Source organism: Gymnoscopelus braueri (assembly GCF_963280865.1).
Source record: "Gymnoscopelus braueri genome assembly, chromosome: 9".
Classification (NCBI taxonomy): Eukaryota; Metazoa; Chordata; class Actinopteri; order Myctophiformes; family Myctophidae; genus Gymnoscopelus; species Gymnoscopelus braueri.
This window is the reverse complement of record NC_137610.1, coordinates 46157585-46179726: the sequence shown is the minus strand read 5'-3', so window position 1 is coordinate 46179726 and position 22142 is coordinate 46157585. Positions and strand designations below refer to the sequence as shown.

The window sequence follows — 22142 nt, the reverse complement described above, 5'->3', positions numbered from 1 at the left end:
TGTGTGTGTGTGTGTGTGTGTGTGTGTGTGTGTGTGCGTGTGTACACATGGCCTTGGTCTTCTTACCAAGGCCGTCTGGTTGACCCTAAGACTTGACTTGAATAAGTGTGCCCAAGTCTTGTCCGTGCTGGCTCCCTCTCTCTGGAACAGTCTCCCGTTAGTTTTAACCATAGACCGTAAAAGAATATGGACAGCGTCAAGCCATTGGTTTCTACAGACGCACATGAAGCCCATTTTGTCATTTCAAATCTTTCTATATCCTGTTGATAACCGGTCAGAAATGCGTCCGGAAAATAAAGGCTATTGGCTGAAAACCGCAGCGAGGGTGGGTCTTCACTCGGTAGAACCAGTAGAAACCCTAGAAACAAACCCTACTTTATTATTAAATATAAATAAATAAATAAATAAATATTAAATAAATGGGACCATAATTTACCAAAACGCATATCATGGTGATTGAAAGAAGACTTTAAACTAGAGACTGGAAGCATATAGTATTTATGACAATGTTTATTAAGATAATAAAATTAAGTGGAGAGTTCGTCCAAAAAACCCATCCGCTTGAATAGAGCCTAATTGCTTCTGCAACCAGCAGGGGTGAAACAGCGGTGAAATAGCGAGACAGTCTCGCTGTTTCACCGCTGTTTCACCGCTGTTTCACCCCTGCTAGTCTCGCCATTCATATGAACTGTCACACTTCCTGTATAGCCTCAATTTACAAGCCGGATGCTAGCCCCTTGGTTTTAACAAACAAAGTCAATTGACTGTTTCAGGAATTATTTTATAAGCACATTTGTTTCCGTAAGCACTTAGTTTTATGATGTTTTATATTGTTTTGCCTCCTGTATCGGTTTTATGTTTTATATTGTTCAATATGTTACTTTATCTTTGTTTTCTTTATTGTTTTTATTTCCCTTTGGTGTGACTTGTTTGCTCATTGCACAGCAGCACCTTGTAACTATGTTATAAAAGGCGCTTTATGAACAAAGTTTACTTACTAACTTCTAGGGCTGTCACGATTATGAAATTTTACTTGACACTTAATTGTCTCTCCAATAATTGCGATTAGCGATTTAATTGCGTTTCTGTTGTTGAACATTGGAACATTATGAATGAAAATTGCATTTCTGTTTGCCTTTTAGGCTTCGTAAACAAAAGTTGCACAGTGTAAATATATGACAAATAAGTTACATCATTTAATAACTTTTTTTTTTAAAGCTCAAAAAACGTTTTGAGACAATTACATTCTGGGGGGTCCTTGACATGAAAAAGTTTGAGAACCACTGATTTAGGCGATTATGTGATAATTGTGACAGGCCTACTTACTTATACATATGTATGTATGTCATTTAATGTCACTATGAATTGAGTACAAAGGGTAGCTGACCTTGTGCAAACTTCTAATAAAGTATTAAATCAATCAATACTTCCTTCCTTCCTTTCTTTCCATGTTTGTGCAGTGGAAGTGCTGTGGGGTGATTGCCTACACGGACTGGCACGAGGCTCTGAAGGAGAAGGTGGTTCCTGATCGCTGCTGTCAGGAGCATTACCAGGAGTGTGGGCGCAACACCACCACCATGTTCTGGAACAGGGTGAGTGAGTGGGTCCTCATCTAACCCAGGCTTTTTTTTTTCTTTTTTCATTTTTAATCCATCAAGACCTGGAACGCATCTGTGTCACTTTTTCATTTGAGCTAAAAAGCATTATTTTACACTTTGGCTATTCAAAAATAGCTGATATACAAGCTCATAGCGCGGCACCGAGTGCCGCGCTATGAGCTTGTATATCTGCTATTTTTGAAAAATCGTGAAAATGTGTGCAAATCTTTGAATATATATTATTTTAAAGCAAACATTAACTCAAATCTTTGCTTCTGGGGGGTCCCTGGAACAAAATATTTTTGAGATGGGGGTCGGCGGCCAAATTCATATCATTTTGGGGGTCCTTGACATGAAAAAGTTTGAAAACCACTGATATAGAAACATACGTTGTTCAGCAAACCGTTAGGATTTAGAAGACATTTTGCAGAATCGGAGCCTCAGGCCTCAATGGGTTAAGATTTATTTTGGGGCTTTTTATGCCTTTATTATTGATAGGACAGACAGTAGGCTGACAGGAAATGGTGGGGAGAGAGATGGGGAGTGAGTGACACGCGTGAGTGACACGCAGCAACCCACGACACGCTGTCAGGCTAGACTGCAGCCTAGATGCCTGGACCGCTACGCCAGTGTTCCGGGCCAACTCAGGGCTTTTTACTTAAAGAGGTGGTGCCATGGTTTTGCACTTTTTCTGTTTTTCATGTGTCTATGAGGTTGATAGAACTTCATTAAGCCCCCTGGTGGTGTTTTTATGGTGTTTTATGTCTTCTCTGACTATTTTGAGTTTCTACCTGGAGGCTGAAACCTTGAGGGTCAAACGTGCCAATAGAGAAACAGCGCTTTAGTGACATAGTAAAAACATACCCTCCCCCTCATTATCATAACACAACAAGTGTGGGCATGAGGAGGAGGACAGGTGGGTGGTGCTAAGGTGGTGGAGGAGGTGCTAAGGTGAGAACCAGGTATACTTAATGAACTGGAGGCGTGTCCACATAAAAACATAATTTTAACAATTTCTGTACAATTTTTGAAAAAAATTTCCTCCTAGTATAACCATAATACCTGATGATTATGTTTTAGGGGGGTAAAAATCACTGAAAATCACGGCACCCCGTCTTTAAAGTTGTACAATGCAAAATCACAAATAACGATTTTTAGCAACCTCTGCTGGTCACTACCGTCACTGCATACAATTTCCCTAGTCCTCGATTACCCAGAATTCCATTCGTTTTCACCGGAAGCCGGAAGCGTTTCAAAAAGCGATCTTTTAATTGTTTTATACTATCTACGGATCGTTTCTCTTAGCCAGTGGAGCATTAGTTACCATGAGCTGTGCTTTCTTTTTCTGTTCTTTTTCGATCTTCTAATCCTACATTATCTTAAAATCAGCGTGAGGTTCCTTTTTGTTAATAGCGCGGTAGTTCCTGGCCAAACAGGAAACCGTTGCGGTAGTTCCTGAGGACGTCGGCCACGACGTCATGACGTTGGCCAGGAACGTCATTTTCCCGGGAAAGTCCCCCCCGTACACGTTCAATAGAAAATATATAAATAAAAGGCTTCCGGGGGTGAAATTCACGGAGTGGATGTTGTGAAACTTTTGCCACTCGCAAAAGATATACAATTTAACTTTAGTTTTGTTGAAAACGTTACCTAGTATTACTTTAAGTGAAAGTATCTATACTGCAATGGAGAAACACTATGTTACAAGTAAAAAATTCCGGTATTCAAAATTTACTTGAGTGACAGCACTAAAGTATTGGCATCAAAATATACTTAAAGTACCAAAAGTAAAAGTACTCATTATGCAGAATGTCCTGTTTCACAAGTTGTCATTATATCTAAAAAATGTTTTAAATCTTTTGAAAGTAGCAGATCTGCAAGCTCTACAAGCTTGTAGTTCGGCTTAGCATTTCCCTTTGCCTTTTTCACGTTTTCCTTGTGACATAGGCTACTGTATCTTAGGGGGAAAGATTTGCATATTATCGTACAGTAATATGACATAAATGTGTTGTAATCACCACACAGTACAGTCCTTAGTGAGAGTGTACAAATGGAACCAAATGGACCCTTCAACATTAGATATAAATGATATTTGTTCATTATCATTCATTCAATGATATTTGCTAAATTAGGGCTAATTTAGCATTAGCAACCGAACACTGAGCAATTCTCTTTGAAACGTCGCCAAAGTCGTGCTGAATGAACTACAAGCCTTTAACCACATGAACCACATGAACCTCTTTATGAAAACATCTTTGAAAAAATAATTTATGAACTATGAATAAACTATGAATGAACTCGATTGCTGTGGTTGTTTGCTGTTAAAATACATTAAGAACTTTGAGCTGAAATGTGTTGGCAACTTTTTAACTTGTTCAATTATGAACTGAAGCCTGACATTAAAGCTATTTTTAACCGAAAGAAGAGTGCCTTGGATTCTATTATTCTTTCAATCAAACTCATTTCGATTGCTGTGGTTGTTTGCTGTTAAAATACATTAAGAACTTTGAGCTGAAATGTGTTGGCAACTTTTTAACTTGTTCAATTATGAACGAAGCCTGACATTAAAGCTATTTTTAACCAAAAGAAGAGTGCCTTGGATTCTTTTATTCTTTCAATCAAACTCATTCGATTGCTGTGGTTGTTTGCTGTTAGAATACATTAAAGGTTTAATGACATTCACTTTTACACCACATTCAAAGTCTTTGTCCTGGTCCTTCAAAAGTGCACAAAAAGTTTTAAGTGAAAATTCCATTCCATTGATCCATGGCAGGTGTTTTTCTCTCACATTTCTAAAGCCTTTTCAACTGCAATGAAAAAAGAAATCTTTGCCTGCGGGTGTCGCTGGTGAGGGATTTTGCCTGTCAATCATCGCCTCTGCTCCGCCCCCCTCAAAGGAAAGGATAGGGGAGGGGAGGGGCGAGGAGGAGAGTGGGCGGGATTAATCGACTGTGACCTCACTGTCGAAGGGCCAAGCTCAGATTACTTTTCAGCCTAATTATTCAGAAAACCCCAGACCACAGAAAATCCACTGAATGTTCTAAGTTCAGGTTTTTTGGGTGTATTTGAGGTCATAAAACCCCAAATAAAACATTGAAAATAAAAAAAGTGAAAATGAATGTCATGATACCTTTAAGAACTTTGGGCTGAAATGTGTTGGCAACTTTTTAACGTGTTCAATTATGAACGAAGGCTGACATTAAAGCTATTTCATATATTAACCGAAAGAAGAGTGCCTTGCCTTGGATTCTTTTTTTGCTTTTGTCTGGATGTTTTCTCCTTATTAAATCTTCACAATTCTGAATGCCGCGGCCCTCTTTTTCCTCAACTTTAATTAAACAATAAAGAACTTTGCAGCTCGCCCAGATGAATCCATTGAGCCATGCCCTCTTGTTCCATACTGTTGGCAGAATGCATCCTTCAGTGGTGTTTTGTTATTAACTTCCTTTTTACACCTGCAGTGCCTCAAGGCATGACTCTCTCAGGCCAACTGTTCCACATTATTAGCTCTGTTGATCTGTCTATTCAGCCCGGCCCTTACGGGTCCATTTTGTGCACTCTCACAGGTTAAATTGAACTCTCGGTACTGCGCTGCTGTGTGCTCTCTCTCATAATAGCTTTGAACAATCAATTAAACACATTATTTTGGGAATGCATTACACATAATCGGCTGAAGGACTGTACACTGCTACGTTAGCCTCGTTCCCAGCCTTTACTCATCTGCAAAGTGAAAAGCCTGGTCCCGACCTATTGCAGAGAGTGTCCATAGGGGCGGGACTTCCGTCGCACGTATTTGTCCCGGAAACAATCTTTTTCGACCAATCACAACACTCGTTTCATTCACGGAGAATGTAACAGATTTATAAAGCGTCAATGTCATTTCCTTGGGCGTCACTTCCGCCAAATTCCAGTACTTCCGTTTAGACACTCAACCGGCTAGGTCTTTCCCAGTGTGCTGCTACGTCAACGTCATTTTCATGTCAAGGACCCCAAAATTGATATAGGTATTTGGCCACGGACCCCCATTTGAAAAGAATTTGTGGCGTGCCCCATAAGACAAGATTAATTTTGTCAATATGTGTCACTTTTTTCCCGAAAATAGCCGATCTATACAAGCAAAGACGGAGACTCAAAAAGCAACATTTGGTGTTCTTTCTTTCTTTTTATTTGTTTCGAACACCATACAATAAAAAAAGTCACAATAAAACAACAAAAGTAAAACAAAATATATTAAAAACAAATCCAACCATCTCAATGAACAATGAATCATAAATGTGTTTGAAAAAGCTGTTTTCTGTCTCCCTGCAGGGTTGCTTTGAGAAGGTGGAGGAGTGGATGGACGACAACAAACATCTGCTGGGGACCATCGGTATGGTCGTCCTGGTGGTACAGGTGAGACTGCCCTCATACTCCCTGTGTGTGTGGTTGTCGTGTTCTATGGTTTAAACAATATTATTCGAGATGGGCTTGCAATTGGCAAAAGACCTATGGTTAGGATTTGGCATTTAGAGGTTTGGTTTAGGGGTTGGCGTTAGAGTTATGCCTGATGTACAGCATACTTAGTTGCACGCCCGTGTTGTGCTCCAAAAATAGAAGATCTTCAAGGTCACAATGCCCTTGGCAGATTTGGGTCTGGCCCTGCTCGGTTGTTGGGGTTTTATCACCAGAGGCATTTTCTTTCTAAATCAGCCCCTTGGAAATGCAGGTTCCACACAGAGATCCCAGACTAATATCTACGCAGTGGGGTGCGTGTGTGTGTGTGTGTGTGTGTGTGTGTGTGTGTGTGTGTGTGTGTGTGTGTGTGTGTGTGTGTGTGTGTGTGTGTGTGTGTGTGTGTGTGTGTGTGTGTGTGTGTGTGTGTGTGTGTGTGTGTGTGTGTGTGTGTGTGTGTGTGTGTGTGCGTGCGTGCGTGCGTGCGTGCGTGTGGGCATATGTGTGTGGGCGTGCCCCGGTGAGAAGCGTCAGGGTGTATATGATAAGATCCAACACATCTCACTGCATTGAAGCGTCTGTCTTGCTGCACTCTGGTCTTGTCTGGTCTGGCAGAATCAATGGTACCTGATGGCATCCTGCCCGAGGAGAGGATGCACTGGTGTCGTGATGCACTGCAGAATCCTCTGTTTTAATTGAACTCAGACTGAATGTAAAGAATGGACACTTATAGGCTGCGTTCACACCAGTGTTGATTTCGTCGACTAAAACTATGACGAAAAGTGTTCGTCGACTACCTTTTTTCACTGACGAAAACTAAATAAAAACTAAGCTATGATGACTAAAACTAAGACTAAATATATTGACAATTTCGTCAACAAATAAAAACTAGACTAAAAAGGGAGGGACTAGTGGAGATGAATTTATTTTATGTTTGGTTGCGCTCGGGTGTTGCGCTCTGAAAATAGCAGATCTACAAGCTCACAACGCGTCGCGCTGCGACGTGTTGTGATCGGCTATTTTCAGCATGCAACCAAGTGTAAAATCAGCCATTATGACGGCATCAAGGCTCCGCCAAAATACATTTTAGTCGACTAAATCGACTGTAGATTTAGTCGACTAAAATTAGACAAAAACTAAAACATTATGACTAAAACCAAATGGAATTTTATTCAAAAGACTATGACTAAAACTGAATCAAAATGTGCTGTCAAAATCAACACCGTTAGATACAAAGATACACAGCATATTTGGGGGGGGTTTACAGTAGGAGGGGGGAGACGAGGGAGTACAGGAGGAGAGAGGAGAGGAACACTTGAGGTGCGGGCAGATCGGCTGTCTTCTTGGTTGACTGTTTTCCTTTCTCTCTTGTCCAGTTTCCCCCCCCTCTCATTTATGTGTCTGCTATATAGCTTTTCTTTACTCTTATACCGTCCTGCTGTCTATCATGTCCCTGTGGAGCTAATTGTAATGCATGAGCTGTGTGTGTGTCACAGTGGGGTTTATTTCAATTCTTGTCATATCTTTTCTGGCGGCCTCTAGTCTCCCTGTCTGCATCCTGCGTGCTTATGATTCCATATGAAAATGACTGCTGTAGCTTTAAAGATTCATTCTTACCTCCCGTTACCTTCTCAAGTCACAGCAGTCTCTTTTTCCCTCCCTCCTCTCTCCCTCCCTCCCTCCCTCTCAATTCAATTCAAAGGAGCTTATTGGCATGAGAAGTGTCAAATGAAAACAATAAAAACTGAGAAATTGTGTACAATTAAAAAGGAATGAAGAACTGTGTAAACAGAGGTGCGTCACATTCCAACTTAGAAAAAAATGGTTTACGAAATGAAATGAAAATGTTCATTTGTGGTTAGGAATAGTTATATAATACATAGGCAAGGGTGCCTTCATGGTATAGAGCTTTTGAAGCAAATTGCAGCACTTTTTATAGGTTTAATAATAATAATAATCAACTTCATTTGTATAGCACCTTTCATCCAGGGTTGCAGTTCAAAGTGCTCCACAGGCATGCAGAAGAGATCAACTCTGGAGCAGCACGGACAGTTTAAGCCATTAAGACCGGGAAAGAATCTGCGTCTTTTTTTTAGATTTCTTTGGCTATTCAAAAATAGCAGATCTACAAGCTCATAGTGCGGCACCGCAAGCTATGAGCTTGCAGATCAGCTATTTTTTTTGAAAAATCTTGCAAATCTTTGAATATACATATTTTCAAAGCAAACATTTGTAACTCAAATCTTTGCTTCTGGTGGGGATTCTACGAATGTCTTCTAAATCCTAACTATCCTAATTATGTCGCTATAATCAGTGGTTCTCAAACCTTTTCATGTCAAGGACCCCCAAAATGATATGAATTTTGGCCGCGGACCCCCATCTCAAAATATTTTGTTCCAGGGACCCCCCAGAAGTTGTAACGGAGCTAAAAAATATTTGCTATGGAAAAAATAGATATTCAAAGATTTGCACACATTTTCACGATTTTTCAAAAAAATAGCAGATCTACAAGCTCGAGCTTGTAGATCTGCTATTTTTGAATTGCCCAAAGAAATCTTGAAATGACACAGATGCTTTCTCGGTCTGAAAGGGTTAAGCTTTTTATTATTTAGGTGCAAGTACTCAAGTACTAGGTGCAAGGGACTCTGAGGAAGGTCGTAAGACCGAAACGTCAGTCGTTATTTGTACTTGCACCTAAATAATGAAAGGCTTAAACTGTCCGTGCTGCTCCCAGCTTTGATCTCTTGTGCATCTGTTGTAGCCTGGTAAACCCTCCCTCCGGAAATCTCAATTCCATTTCATTTCAGGAGTGAGTCTGGCATGATCCGCCTCTCTGCAATATTGGCTCTGTATGCCAAACGGCCGGGCCTATCAGCGTCGTCGCTCATTGTTCTGTGATTGACAGCTTACGTTGGCCAATCAGGTGGCGAGTTCGAGTGAGCCCAAAACACGAACGGCAGCCATCTTTTTCTTGTGCGGCCAATTCTCCGCTATTTTTTTACTTCAAAAAGCTCTCTAACTTCTATTTTGAGGCACGGAATTTACTTATAAGATATCGTTTGGATAGAATTTAGTTGTTTAACTTCATATATGTGGTCAATTAATCATGACAAAGCCTATTTAAAAAAAAAAAATTAGAGAACTGGTAGGGGCGGGCAGTGACACCATTGTACCCGAAAAAGGCAACCCATTTTGGGTATGGCTGTCTCAAAAGTCCCGTCGCGTCACATTAAGACTGGTGAACTGCTGATTGGCTGAAGGGGAAAAATTATCATTGGCTGAAGGGGTTGTCAGTCAACGGTATTACTCCCGCCCAACTCCAGCACAGCCAATATTGCAGACAGGCGGATCAGGCCAGACTCACTCCTGAAATGAAATGGAATTGAGATTTCCGGAGGGAGGGTTTACCAGGCTACATCTGTTGTCCCTGGCCCTGCGAGTGACGCACCGGACTGGCCGCTTTAGGCTGAGGCGCACTGGTAGCCTCCCTTTGCTTCACACAGGCACACGACAGAGTTCAAATACTTCACAATGCGGAGAGATAGATTATTCAAATATATTTGAATTACCATGTATTTTTCATTTTTTTTATCCCACGATTTTGTAACCCATTATTTTCACCCAGTGCCAATTGTCTATGTAATCCTGGGCGCTACACTCCCTCTGCCAGCCTAGGGAGAGACTAGAGCCGAATTACCATGTATACGCGTGTTCGCACGAGCGCACGCGCGCACACATGCACAATCAGTATTCATAATGTATTTGAACGTATAGTTGTTCTGTTCGTATGTACAGTAGTATAGTTGTATGTCGAGGTCAACTCGCAGGAATACACATGATAATTAGTAGTCCTTAAGGTGGTTGTATCTCCTGTCACAACAGCTCACAAATCGAGGGACAGCGAGTGCATTTTCCGGCAGCGGCAGCTTCCGCGGAGCTGCCGGCGGCGCCAGCTTTGGGAGTGTGCTGCGTTTGTGTAACGCAGTCCCCACCAATATTATTTACGATTCTGTGCCTATCGGTACATAACTCGGACGGCGCTTAGTCGACTAGTAGACCATCGGCCGGTCGTCGCGGGCACTCGCGCCTGGAGGCGCTCGGGCGCGACTCCTTGGCCCCAAGGTCTACTGAGTCGGCGCGCCTCCGTCATGGTCCAAAACTATACTTTATCGGCGGAAAAAAGAAGTTGACTGCGGCTCCTCCACCGGCAGTTCCGCGACTGCCGCTCCTCCAACGGCAGTTCCGCGGCAGTTCCGCTGCTCCGCCGGCAGCTGCCGCTCCACAGCCGGCAGTCACTGCCGGGAGCTGCCGCTCCTCCACCGGCAGTTCCGCGGCAGTTCCGCGGCTGCTGCCGCTGCCGGAGAATGCACTCGCTCCTTCTGCACAAATCTTGCTGCTGTGTTTGTACATAGTTGTACTGTACTTACATCTAGTAGCAGATATGGGTTCTGCTGGGTCTGCTGGATCTCTCTCTCTCTCTCTCTCTCTCTCTCTCTCTCTCTCTCTCTCTCTCTCTCTCTCTCTCTCTCTTTTTATTTTTATTTTTATTTTTTTTGGATCAATTTTTTATTTATTTTTCAAGTAAAGCAAACAGGTGAGATCACCAAAGCACACAAAGAGGCCATACTCAGGAAAAACCAAGACAAAAACTTCCAAGACTTGCAGTGGTGGAAAAAGTACTACATTTCTTTACTTAAGTAAAAGTATAAATACTGCAATGTAGAAATACTGTAGAAGTCCCGTATTCAAAATGTACTTGAGTTAAAGTACAAAAGTATTGGTATCAAAATGTACTTAAAGTACCAAAAGTAGAAAGTACTCATTATGCCGAATGTCCCATTTCACAAGTTTTCAGAGGTATAAAATGTATACAAATCTTTTGAAAATAGAAGATCAACAAGCTCACAATGCGTCGCACATTGTGAGCTTGCAAATCGGCAATTTTCAAATGGCTGAAATGTAAATAGGGCTGAAGTGGTTAATGTATGTTTTGTAATAATAATTCAAATCTACAAAGTAACTAGTAACTAAAGTTTTCATAAAATTGTAGCGGAGTAAAAATATTTGCCTCTGAGATGGTAGTGGAGTAGAAGTAAAATTCTACACCACTGCTCTCTTGCCTTCCTTTTGGCGTTTCTACTCTGTTTTTACTCTGCATCATCGCTTTTTCCCTTTGACCACATCCTGATCCAGATTTTGTGCAGCACATAATTCTCCGGGGAGGGAGGGGAGATAGTCATGCTTACTTGTACAACACAGCTGTAGCACGACTGTATTGACCAACCGTACCTTACGTTGTCATTCTAATAGCTTGAGACGTGGCACGCAAGACTTCCCTTAACCTATTTAGACCGGGAACGCATCTGTGTCATTTTAGATTTTAAGCTGTAAACCATTATTTTTATTCTTGTGGCTATTCAAAAATCTACAAGCTTGTAGTTCTTTGTGCAAATCTTTGAAAACATGTATTTTTTTTTGGAAACAACATATTTCACTCAAATCTTTGCTTCTGGGGGGGGTCCCTGCAACAACATATTTTGATGGGGATCAGTGGCCAAAAACATATCATTTTGGGTGGTCCTTGACAAGGAAAAGTTTGAGCACCACTGATATAGCTTTTTTTGTTGTTGTTGAAAAATTACGACATTGTTTAGACATTTGACGGTTGCAAATGTTCGCTTTAAAAAATATATTATGTTCAAAGATTTGCGCAAATCTTCACGATTTTTCAAAAATAGCAGATCTACAAGCTCGTAGCGCGGCACTCGGTGCCGCGCTATGAGCTTGTATATCTGCTATTTTTGAATAGCCAAAGAAATCTAAAATGACAGAGATGCGTTCCCGGATTAAACGGGTTAAATCACCTAATGTTAGATTTTGGAACCAGCCCAGAGGCCGTATCACATCACTATACATCACATCACAGATTTAGTTTCAGTAGACCCTGCACAATTCTGTTATGTATTCACAACATGGGAGAATTTGGCTTTTCTAAGCAGAAGGGGCAGAACGTAGTATCTCCTTGTGTAGACTCTGTTTCTTGTACGCTGTACATTGTATTACACTGTCACGAAAATCTACAAGTTCTACAAGCGTCATGTCTATTTTAGCCTTTTTTTCTGTTAAAAAAAAAAGGGATTAAAATGACTTTTGGAGACTTCAATTCATGGATATATATTTTGTTTTTGTAGCAAGCCAATAATTTGATGACCGGCAGCGGTTCCGGTAGGAGACACAAATAGTCTCCTTTGTGTCTCCTACCGGTCCACTGGTCATCAAATTATTGGCTTAGGAATGCTACAGAAACCAAAAAAAATATCCCTGAATTCATGTCTCCATGGGGTGACAAATAGATAGAACTATCCCTGGGTGAAATATCCCTTTAAGTCTGTCGGTTTTATAAATATTTAACCAGTGAAAAGTAAACAAAGAATTATACATTGGATCCAATGGAACACAGGTTATTTTCTTCGTTTCCGCCCTAACAGTGACGTTATGTTACGGTAACGGTAGTGTTATGGAAATGTCTACAGTATACACACCGTAGACATTTCCATAACACCAAAGGGGACAGCTGCCGTACCCTTCTGTTCAGACATAGCGGCACGGACCACAAGAAACGTAATAATATCCATGCATATCGGATCATAGCAGCGTGAACGTTTTTGAAGTTCATGTTTGGTTCAAGAGTATATCGAGGATATTCACTGTCTTCCCTGGAGGCAGCCTTTAACCCATGAAGACCGGGAACGTATCTGTGTCATTTTTTTGATTTTTTTGGCTGTTCAAAAATAGCAGATCTACAAGCTCGGTGCCGCGCTACGAGCTTGTAGATCTGCTATTTTTGAAAAATCGTGAAAATGTGTGCAAATCTTTGAATATATATATATATATTAAAGTGAATATTTGTAGAATAGTTTGTTCCAGGGACCTCCAGATGCAAAGATTGTTCGCTATAAAAATATATGCATTCAAAGATTTTTTGAAATGTTCAAGATTTTTCAAAAAGAGCAGATCTACAAAACTCGTAGCCATGAGCTTGTAGATCTGCTATTTATGGCCAAAGTATAAAATAATGGTCATAGCTCTAAAATCTAAAATGACACAGATGCGTTCTTCCCGGATTGAAGGGGTTAATAGCCTTTGTCACCCTATTAGCTAGACGTTTGATATCACTTAAGTGGAAATCTCCAGCGAACCCCTTCACATCCCCCTGAGGAGAGGAGATGTACTTAACTTTGTCTAACTGGAAAGAATCAGGTTCTTCTTGTTGGCCTGGGGGAGGGGAGGGGGGGGAGGGGTGGCGGCTCCCTGAAGAAATTCTGCAAGATGTACTGTAGGACCCTTTTTTCAAACATGTAAATGAGCTGGACCCATCCAGATATTTCTGATTGATTCGTCAGATACTTCAGAGTGACAGCTTTTTTATTCGCTTCGGTATTTCTTTATTTTTGTCGTATCTGTCATGTCCTCATCTTGCCTCTGCGTAATTTTGTGTCTGTCTTGCTTAAAGGGATAGTTCACCCACAAAATGATTTTTTTTTTCCTATCGATTAGTCACCCCATGGAGATGGTTTTTTTTGTTTTTGTCACATTCCAAAGCCAATCGTTTGATGACTGGCAGCGGTTCCGGTAGGAGTCACAATGAGTATCCTTTGTTTCTCCTATACCAGAACCGCTGCCTACCGGTCCGAACCGCTTAGGAATGCGACAAAAAACTAAAAATATCCATTCATTCAAGTCTCCATGGGGTGACTAATCGATAGGAAACTAGGAAAAGTGCTCCTCGGAGCACAGGTCTCCGCCAGGTCAGGTACGTTATCGTGGCCTCCTGGTGGCGCTATAATAGGCCAATGTGAAAAGGGTGTCATTTCTTCTTAGGCCTTTCATGGCAATCGGACACTGCATTCATGATTTGAGTCTTTTGTTCCAAATTGTTTTGCTAAATTAGACCCGCTGGTGGCGCTATAAGAGGCCAATGTGAAAAAGGTGCCATTTCTTCCTCGGCCTAGTGGGAATGTGCGTGTGAAATTTCACGGAAATCGCAAGCTGCGTTCATGATTTGAGGCATTTTGTTCAAAACGGACCAATCCTGCAAACTTTGGAAGCCAACCTTAGCCAATGAGGATGGAGTATGGAAAATCGGACAGATCCGTGTTGATCACATGACTATAGAGATACTGTGTACCGATTTGCATGACGTTTGGATAAAATCTGTAGGAGTAAATGGGTTTTGCACAAATCGGCCTCCTGGTGGCGCTATAACAGGGCTATGTGAAAATTTGGGGCAGAGGTTCTGAATTGGCATCCAGGGAGTGTGTGTGCACAGTTTCGGAGCGAGTGGGCCAACGGTGTCGGAGATTAGCCGCTCGCAGACGGACGGACGGACGGACGGACACACTGACGGACGGACGGACGGACGGACGGACAGGGGGTAAAACATACTCTCGCCATGCCTTTCGGCCAGGCGGAGACAAAAAGTCATTTTCGGGGTGAACTATCACTTTAACACGTAGCTTACCATGACTGTATTGACCAACTTCAGTGCACTGTCTCTCTGAAAACACAGATAAACAGATTGCGGGAAGGGGTAAAAAAAAAGAAAAGAAAGAAGAGTATCAAGGGATATTTTGTCAGTCCCGTCACTTACAGTATGCTGTTGTGATTACTGTCACGTCACACTTTTATTTTCCTGACCTCTTGTTGATTGACGGCAGCTTAAGATACAATCATGTTTTCTTTTCGAGCGGCCCTGAGAACCAAGAGGAGCGAATCAGGAGCTTTCTCCATGCATCCCACTGGAACAAGCCTCCGTTAAATAGGACAGGTTCAGATAGACGTTATGCTTCCATACTTCCCGTACCCGTCACCAGATAATGGTTTTAGGATCAGTCTCACGTCTCACGTTTGATGTGTGGAGTATCAGGGGGAAATGGAAACTTCAAAGCTCTTTATTCGGTGGCACCTCATTGACTTAACCCATTAAGAACGGGAAACGCATCTGTGTCATTTTTTTATTTGAGTTAAAAAACATTATTTTAACACACTCTTAAAAAAATAGCAGATCTACAAGCTCAAAGCTACAAGCTTGTAGATCTGCTGTTTTTGAAAAGTTTTGAAAATGTGTGCAAATCTTTGAATATATATATTATTTTAAAGCGAACATTTTTAATTCAAATCTTTGCTTCTGGGGGGTCCCTGGAACTAAATATTTTGAGATGGGAGGTCGGCGGCCAAATACATATAATTTTGGGTGGTCCTTGCATGAAAAAGTTTGAGAACCACTGATATTATAGCAACGATAGTTTTTTCAGAAAACTGTTAGGATTTATAGGATATTTGTAGAATCTGCCTCAGGTCTTAATGGGTTAATGCTAGCTCATGCTGCACGATTTCCTCCTAGCGAGATACCAGCTGAGTTTGTTGTTCAATTCAAGACCGTCAGAGAGAGAGAGCGAGAGAGAGAGAGAGAGAGAGAGATACTGTTACTGAACATCCAAACTTTGCACACTGGCCCAAGGCGGCCATATCAAATGTGGACAACACATACGCCAAACACATTCATTTAAACAGCTTTTATGTTGAATAAAACGTTACTTTGACCAATCTGTAATGAGTGACACCCACCACAACACCAGAGGGAGCGCCTACAATCTGGAACCCCCTTGAACCAAACATGGGAAAATTCTCATTCTACTACTCTGCCACCATAATGGAATAATAATTATATTAATAATAAACTTTATTTGTATGGCACCTTGACATGAAATGCAGCTCAAAGTGCTTTACAGAGCAAGAATAAAGCACAAGTGCTTTACTGAAAAAGTACAAATAATGTAACAATAAAGCAAAAAAGAAAAGCAAAAGCATAAAACAACATTTATTTTTATTTTTATATATAGCAAAAAAGGCAGTGAATCAGGCAAAGCAGTGAGGACATGAATAACAACAACACAGAGATTAAAAAATCAACTAAAAGCAAGAGTGAAGAAATAGGTCTTGAGCTGTGCTTTATATAGCTATCCACAGAGGCTGCCTGTCTGGAATGCCCTGACATCATCCATTAAAGGATGTGAATCATTGGTTTCTTTCAAAACTGTCCTGAAAAAGCTTCTATCAGAAAACTGATACATGTTTTCCAAACATTTTTGAAACTTTTCAAAGATTTTCAAAAATAGCAGATCTGCATTTTTTCTTACATCTTTTTGCTGGGGACCCCCTGGGAAAAGGAACCCCACTTTGAGAACCACTCTACAGTACATCCCCATTCCCCACTCACACATCTCCTTGTGTCTCCCTCTTCCTCCACAGCTCCTGGGCATGGCGTTCTCCATGATACTGTTCCACCAAATCCACAGAACGGGGAAGAAGTACGACGCTTAGCCGGAGCCGGGGGGAGCTATAGGACCCCGGGAAAAACGAAGAGGAGCCCCACTGCCTGATGGGATAGACTCTGAACTCTGAACACCCCCCCCCCCCCCCCTCTTTATAACCCCCGCCCCCGCCACCCCCATTTCCCATAATCCTATGTACAGTGACCCCCACCACCCTCCCACTCAGTTCTGCTCTCTCCACCCGCCCTTCATTTTGCCAAAGAGTAAACATGACTGGGAGATGAAGGACAAGGAAGGAACCCCCCTCTTCTTTATCACGGTTCTATTTAGTCGTTGTTGCTTGAGCTAACCCCCCCCCCCCCCCCTGCCCCCGCCCCGCCCCCTTTTTTTGCAGAAAGAATGGATTCTGTGAGACGACGGACACATCGTTTAAACGCTCACATCCATCCCCAGCGGGAAACTACGGGGAGCACCTTTTGTCAACCCCCCTCATACTGACTCATGTTAAGTTGTTAAAGGTTTTCTGAAGAAAGGTTCCCACCTAGCATGCTTGTGTTTTCTACTCCGCGGATCGAACGTTTGTCGGATGTTTTTCATCATTCGTTTCTTTATTTTGTCGTTTTTTTGTTTAATTGATTTTTGTGGAATGTAATGTTATCGATCAGATTGGTGCAGGGAGCTCTGAGATGTCGCATTTTTTTCGCGATCAGATTTAATGCGATCTGCTTCGGAAGGAGCACCGATCTTCAGGTCGGCGACGGCGAGGGGAAAAGGCCGATGTGGCGCGAGTGGCGTGATCCGCGATCGTCCCTTTCTCTCGGTCAACTGTAGTGAACTTGAGAGTGTGGACGGACGTGCGCGTACAGGGAATGATCACGGGGGAAGTATTGGACAGAATTTTGGGGTGATTATTGTGCAACATGCTCGATATTTTTAACGATTTTCGTTTTTGAGTGCACTAACGCATACGCATTGATGCAACACACACACACACACTGTACACGCGCCGCACACACACACACACACACACAGCGTATTGTCAGACCGTAACAGTATTCCCATTCCGTACGAAACCAGACGGAACCGGCTGTTGAAAAAAGGCAGATATAGACAAGTCAAGTGATGAGAATTCAGCAATGCTTTCCGGGGACTGCAGACCTTGCAAACCGTTCGTGCGGTGGTTACGGGTGTGTGGGTGTGCGTGCGTGTGTTTTGTGTAACATGACTTTGTCAGAGCTTGCACGACGGTATATAACCTCGGAGAAGAATGGAAACGGGGCTGAGGAAGAGACGTCTCCCGGAGTCCGCGGACGTCATCGCTGCCATCGATTGGCGCTCTCGTAGGCGAGAGAGGCATCTTCTCTCCATGCGCTCCCGCTCCCGAGCTCGCTTCTTTTGTTCCGAACGCCCCCCCCCCCCCAAACACCCCCCACCTCCCACCCCCTTTTCCGTTTTTTCCTCAACTCCTGTCCTCATCCGTCTCCATCTCTCCGTTTTACACGCAGAGCTTTACACCGCAACGCAACATTTTCTGCTGAAATCCCTGCCTGTCACAGTCGTTACATTAATCTGTACAGTGGTGGGTGTGGGAAAGGCTCCACAAACTCTGTATTCCACATGGTTCTCCAAAATCATTTCTGGATCAAGGCCCACTTGATTTAAACATTTTTTTTTATTACGGCCAGCCTTTCGGCCGCATTTTCAGAGCATGTTTATTTTAATGATCGATCAATCAATCGATCGATCAATCAGTCAAACTAACAGAGTACACTTTAAGTTCCTATTTATCGGTATCACAATGAAAAATACGATGACATGCTTTTTACATTAATTGTTTTAATATTATATTATCAAAATCCAAGCATTTTGCCAATTATTTGGGGGGGTCAACTTGCAATATCCCACAGGCCGCTGACCCTATACAGTTTCCTCTGGTGTTGGACGACTGCAAGAATTCTGTATTCTCCTTTTTATATTGGCGGATATGGAGTAGAGGAGGTGGTAGGGGTCTCACAGCTGGGGGGTCTCATCTCATCCTCGTGTAGGCAGGATCTGTTCGCCCGCTGATCCGCAGCAGGGGGTCTCGCGCGTCTTGTCGGATTTGATCGGAACGAGAATACTGTTACTGTCTGTGTTGGTAACTCTGCTGTTGGATTGCATTCACACGTTTCACATGGCAGACGTCTGCCAGCTCCTTGTGTTCCATGTACTGTAAAAGTACGTGTGCGTTTGCGTATATAATACTCACATCGTAGAATGGAAGGGATCTTTCGTGAACCACTTTCAACCTGTTCATCCCTGTTTTGGAAATGTAAAGTCAAAAATTGTCAAAGATTTAAAAAAAAATATATATACAAGCTATGAGCCTGTAGATCGCCTATTTTTGCTATTTACCGTACGAACGAAGTACGTAGGGTTTAAGTGGTTAAGGTAGGAAGGTCGTGTTACAAACAAATCTGGTATAAGAAACCATTCGGGGACCAGAGGCGCCTCTGTTCTGAATATCATCCCGTTGCGTCGACAGGAGTGTTCGTACAGGTACTCCGCATCGGATGACATATTAGAACTCTGACGCTTTTTGCATTGCTGCTACACCGTGCGGGATAACACACAAAAAAACCACAAACCTCACACATTTCACATTCTCTCACCCGCCGTCATTCTTTTGTATTTTCGGGACGCTTATGCTTATGCGTTACAATATATCCTGGGGAACGCTGAGCCCCGAGGATATCCCGTTTGGATGCGGAGGAGGTCCACTGACCCTCCCACTAGGACGTGATTCACCGCTGTGCCATCCAACGCCATCCATGTGCTCGAACCGTGACGAACTCACCAAGGAAAAAATTGTGACGACGTACCACTCTGCTCGACTCGACTCAGGACCCATCTATTTAGTGCCTGGGTCAACAGACGTTCAGAGCTATATACGGGGACGTACAGTACTAGGCACCCCCCCCCCCCCCTCCCCACACCGTACAAGCACAGTCAGCCTCTTTGGGTGACCTAATAGCAGCTTTGCGATGTAGTTCGTTTTTATCCCCCGTCCCTTGGCACGTGGAACCGAGAGGAAAGATGACATCGCCCTTTCTCTGCCCACAAACAAAGTATGCTATTGTCCTGTATTTAGCGTTAATGGATTGCACAGCATTTACACAATAACCATGGGATTTGAGATGGTGATGGTGATCAATGGTTTTCTTGTGTGGGGCCGCGTCGCGTATACAGGACTGGGAACGGCACTCCAACATGGCACAGCGTGTGAGAATGTGTGTATTAGGTTAAGAATACAAGCACGTTTTGAAACACAGTGGGTGGAGGGGAGGGGGGGTAAGATTTATGTCATACACAACCACTTTAATCCATATTTTGGGCTCGTGAAATATTGTTTTGAAAATCGCCAGTCTATACAAGCTTATGACGTGTCGTGATGTAGACTCGCAGATCTGCTATTTTTGAATAAAAAACAAAACAAAACATTGAAACATTTAGATTTCTTTTTTTTGTATGGGGCTTAAGTGGTTAAGTGACAAATCTAATATCTCTAACTGATCTCTGGAAGCGTGTCAACTAGTCACTGAGGCGAGGAGAGACCGTCCTGCCGTCATTCTGACATTATTTTCTTTGTATTCTTTGTCATCATGCCTTCAGCTCTGCTGCCGAGTTTTAGTTTCCATTGTTTTTAAGGACTTTCTTTTTTGTTACGTTTTTGGGGGGAATGCAAGTTGTTTAACGATTGTTCTTCCTGTACAATTATTTGTCTGTCATGGTTTCACTTCGTTTTATACGCCCAATGTTGTTTGCTGATGCTTTTGTTTGTTCCCCCGTCACGAGGTGGGTTTCTTTTTTGTTTGTTTTCTTCGTTTGTGTTCCGAAACAGACGGAGGATCAGTGTCACTCCTTGCAAGAGCACGGCGCCATTAAGCGTTTGTTTGCAAAGAGGATTAGTCACGTGAGTTCAGCGCAAACATCACAAGCGTTCGCCTGCAAGGTGAAAATAACGCCTGTCTTGTCTTAACATTGCCACCGGCATTTATCATAATGAATTCACACTTGGAGAGAGATTATGTTAGACACACAGACTTGGATGAAACAAACAGGACACATGCTGTGCTGTTCTGAGATCCAGTGGTGGAAAAAGTACTTACCGGTAAATGTTTTACTTAAGTAAAGGTATCAATACTGCAAGATAGAAGTACTCTGTTACAAGTAAAAGTCCAGAATTCAACATTTACTTGAGTAAAGGTACAAAAGTATTGATATCAAAATGTACTTAAAAGTACCAAAAGTATAAGTAGGCCTACTAAAATGTTTGGAAATAGCAGATCCACAAGCTCACAACGCGTCGCGATGTGATGTGTTGTGAGCTTGTAGATCGGCTATTTTAAGTATAAGTAGCCCTATCTTATAAGTATAAGATAGGGCTAAAGTGGTTAATGTTTCATAATATAATCATTTATATCTGAAAAGTAACTAGTAACTAAAGTTTTCAAATAAATCTAGTGGAGTACAATATTTGGATCTGAGATGTAGTGGAGTAGAAGTAAAAGTATTGGAAATTGGAAATATTCCACTAAAGTAAAAAAAATACCTCAAAATTGTACTTAAGTACAGTACTTAAGTAAATGTACTTAGTTACTTTCCACCACTGTTGATGTGTGCAAGTGTGGCTTGTCTATGAGAAGGCCATTATCTAAATGCCAGTGTTTTCATCCTCTGTAGTGTGTTCTATTGAATGCCACTGTGTACCGCAGAGCTCATCTCACAGTATTACTCCTCTACCATTAGTCCTGGGTGTAAATATATTCATTTCACAATTGATGTACTGTACTGTTAGACTGTACCGCTGCCCGAAGTAATGACATTTTGCATTAACCTTATGTTAATTGGCATCATCTAATACTGAAGTAACTAACCAAAAGAACCCATGCTTTTTGTCTGTACATTTTTTTGGGGGATGTCAATTTCTCATTTTCGGGAACGACCTCTACCCCCCCCCCCCCCCACCCTGTTCTTTTATGCTTTTTTTTTTCTTTTTTTTTCTCGTTTGATAGTTCTTACTGTTTGGATCTGTATTTTTATTTTATTGCAGGAGCAGTGTAAATTATATGTAAATTGTGTTGTTTTTGTTAGTATTCCCTGAGGAGTATAAAGTATTCCCTCTCATCCCACGGAAGCACTGCCAGTAAAAAGCACGATTTTTACTTCGTCGCGCGACGGTAGCGCTCGCCGAAAATAGCCGATTGTACGAGCTCACAGCGTGGCGCGGATGAGACGTGGTGTGAGCCTCGTGGAACTGCTATTTTTGGCGTTTGTGAAACCGGCGCGTGACAGCATAAAATCGGTCACAAAGCCACCGAGACGAAAAAAGGGAGAATAATGCACATGCCGTCGTTTGGTTTTGTCCGCTGAGAAGAATTTGGAGTTTTTATTTTTTACCACCTTTGACATATATTTTTCTTTATATAATCTTCCCCTCTAATCCCCCCACACCCCCTGCTGTAGCTGAGTATCTGAGCGGTGGAAATGTATGCTCATGCAACAGCGTTGTTTGATGTTGTGTTCCGGTGGGTGGCAGTTAGTCCTTATCTCTCTGATTACCTGTCAGCCTTTTTTCTTTTGCTACATGTAAAAGCACTCTTGAATCTTCTATAGTAGGTGGTGCACTACATTCTTCATTCTCTAAAACATACTATTTTTTAAATAAAGGAAAAAAGAGTGTTCACAAAATCTTCACGATACCGTACGCTCATTGCCTTTCATGTTTGGTGACTTGACG

General features: G+C 42.1%; 1 protein-coding gene across 1 annotated transcript in view; it reads left to right on the top strand.

Annotated features, from left to right (window-relative positions):
• Positions 1-20656, top strand: part of tspan9a (tetraspanin 9a) — a 162201-nt gene extending 141545 nt beyond the window's left edge. Inside the window, exons 5-7 of the mRNA XM_080438750.1 lie at positions 1461-1592; positions 5907-5990; positions 16341-20656. Of these exons, the coding sequence (XP_080294876.1) occupies positions 1461-1592; positions 5907-5990; positions 16341-16412 (288 nt within the window). The 3' untranslated portion in view covers positions 16413-20656. The remainder of the gene's footprint in view (positions 1-1460; positions 1593-5906; positions 5991-16340) is intronic.
• Positions 20657-22142: the final 1486 nt, after the last annotated feature.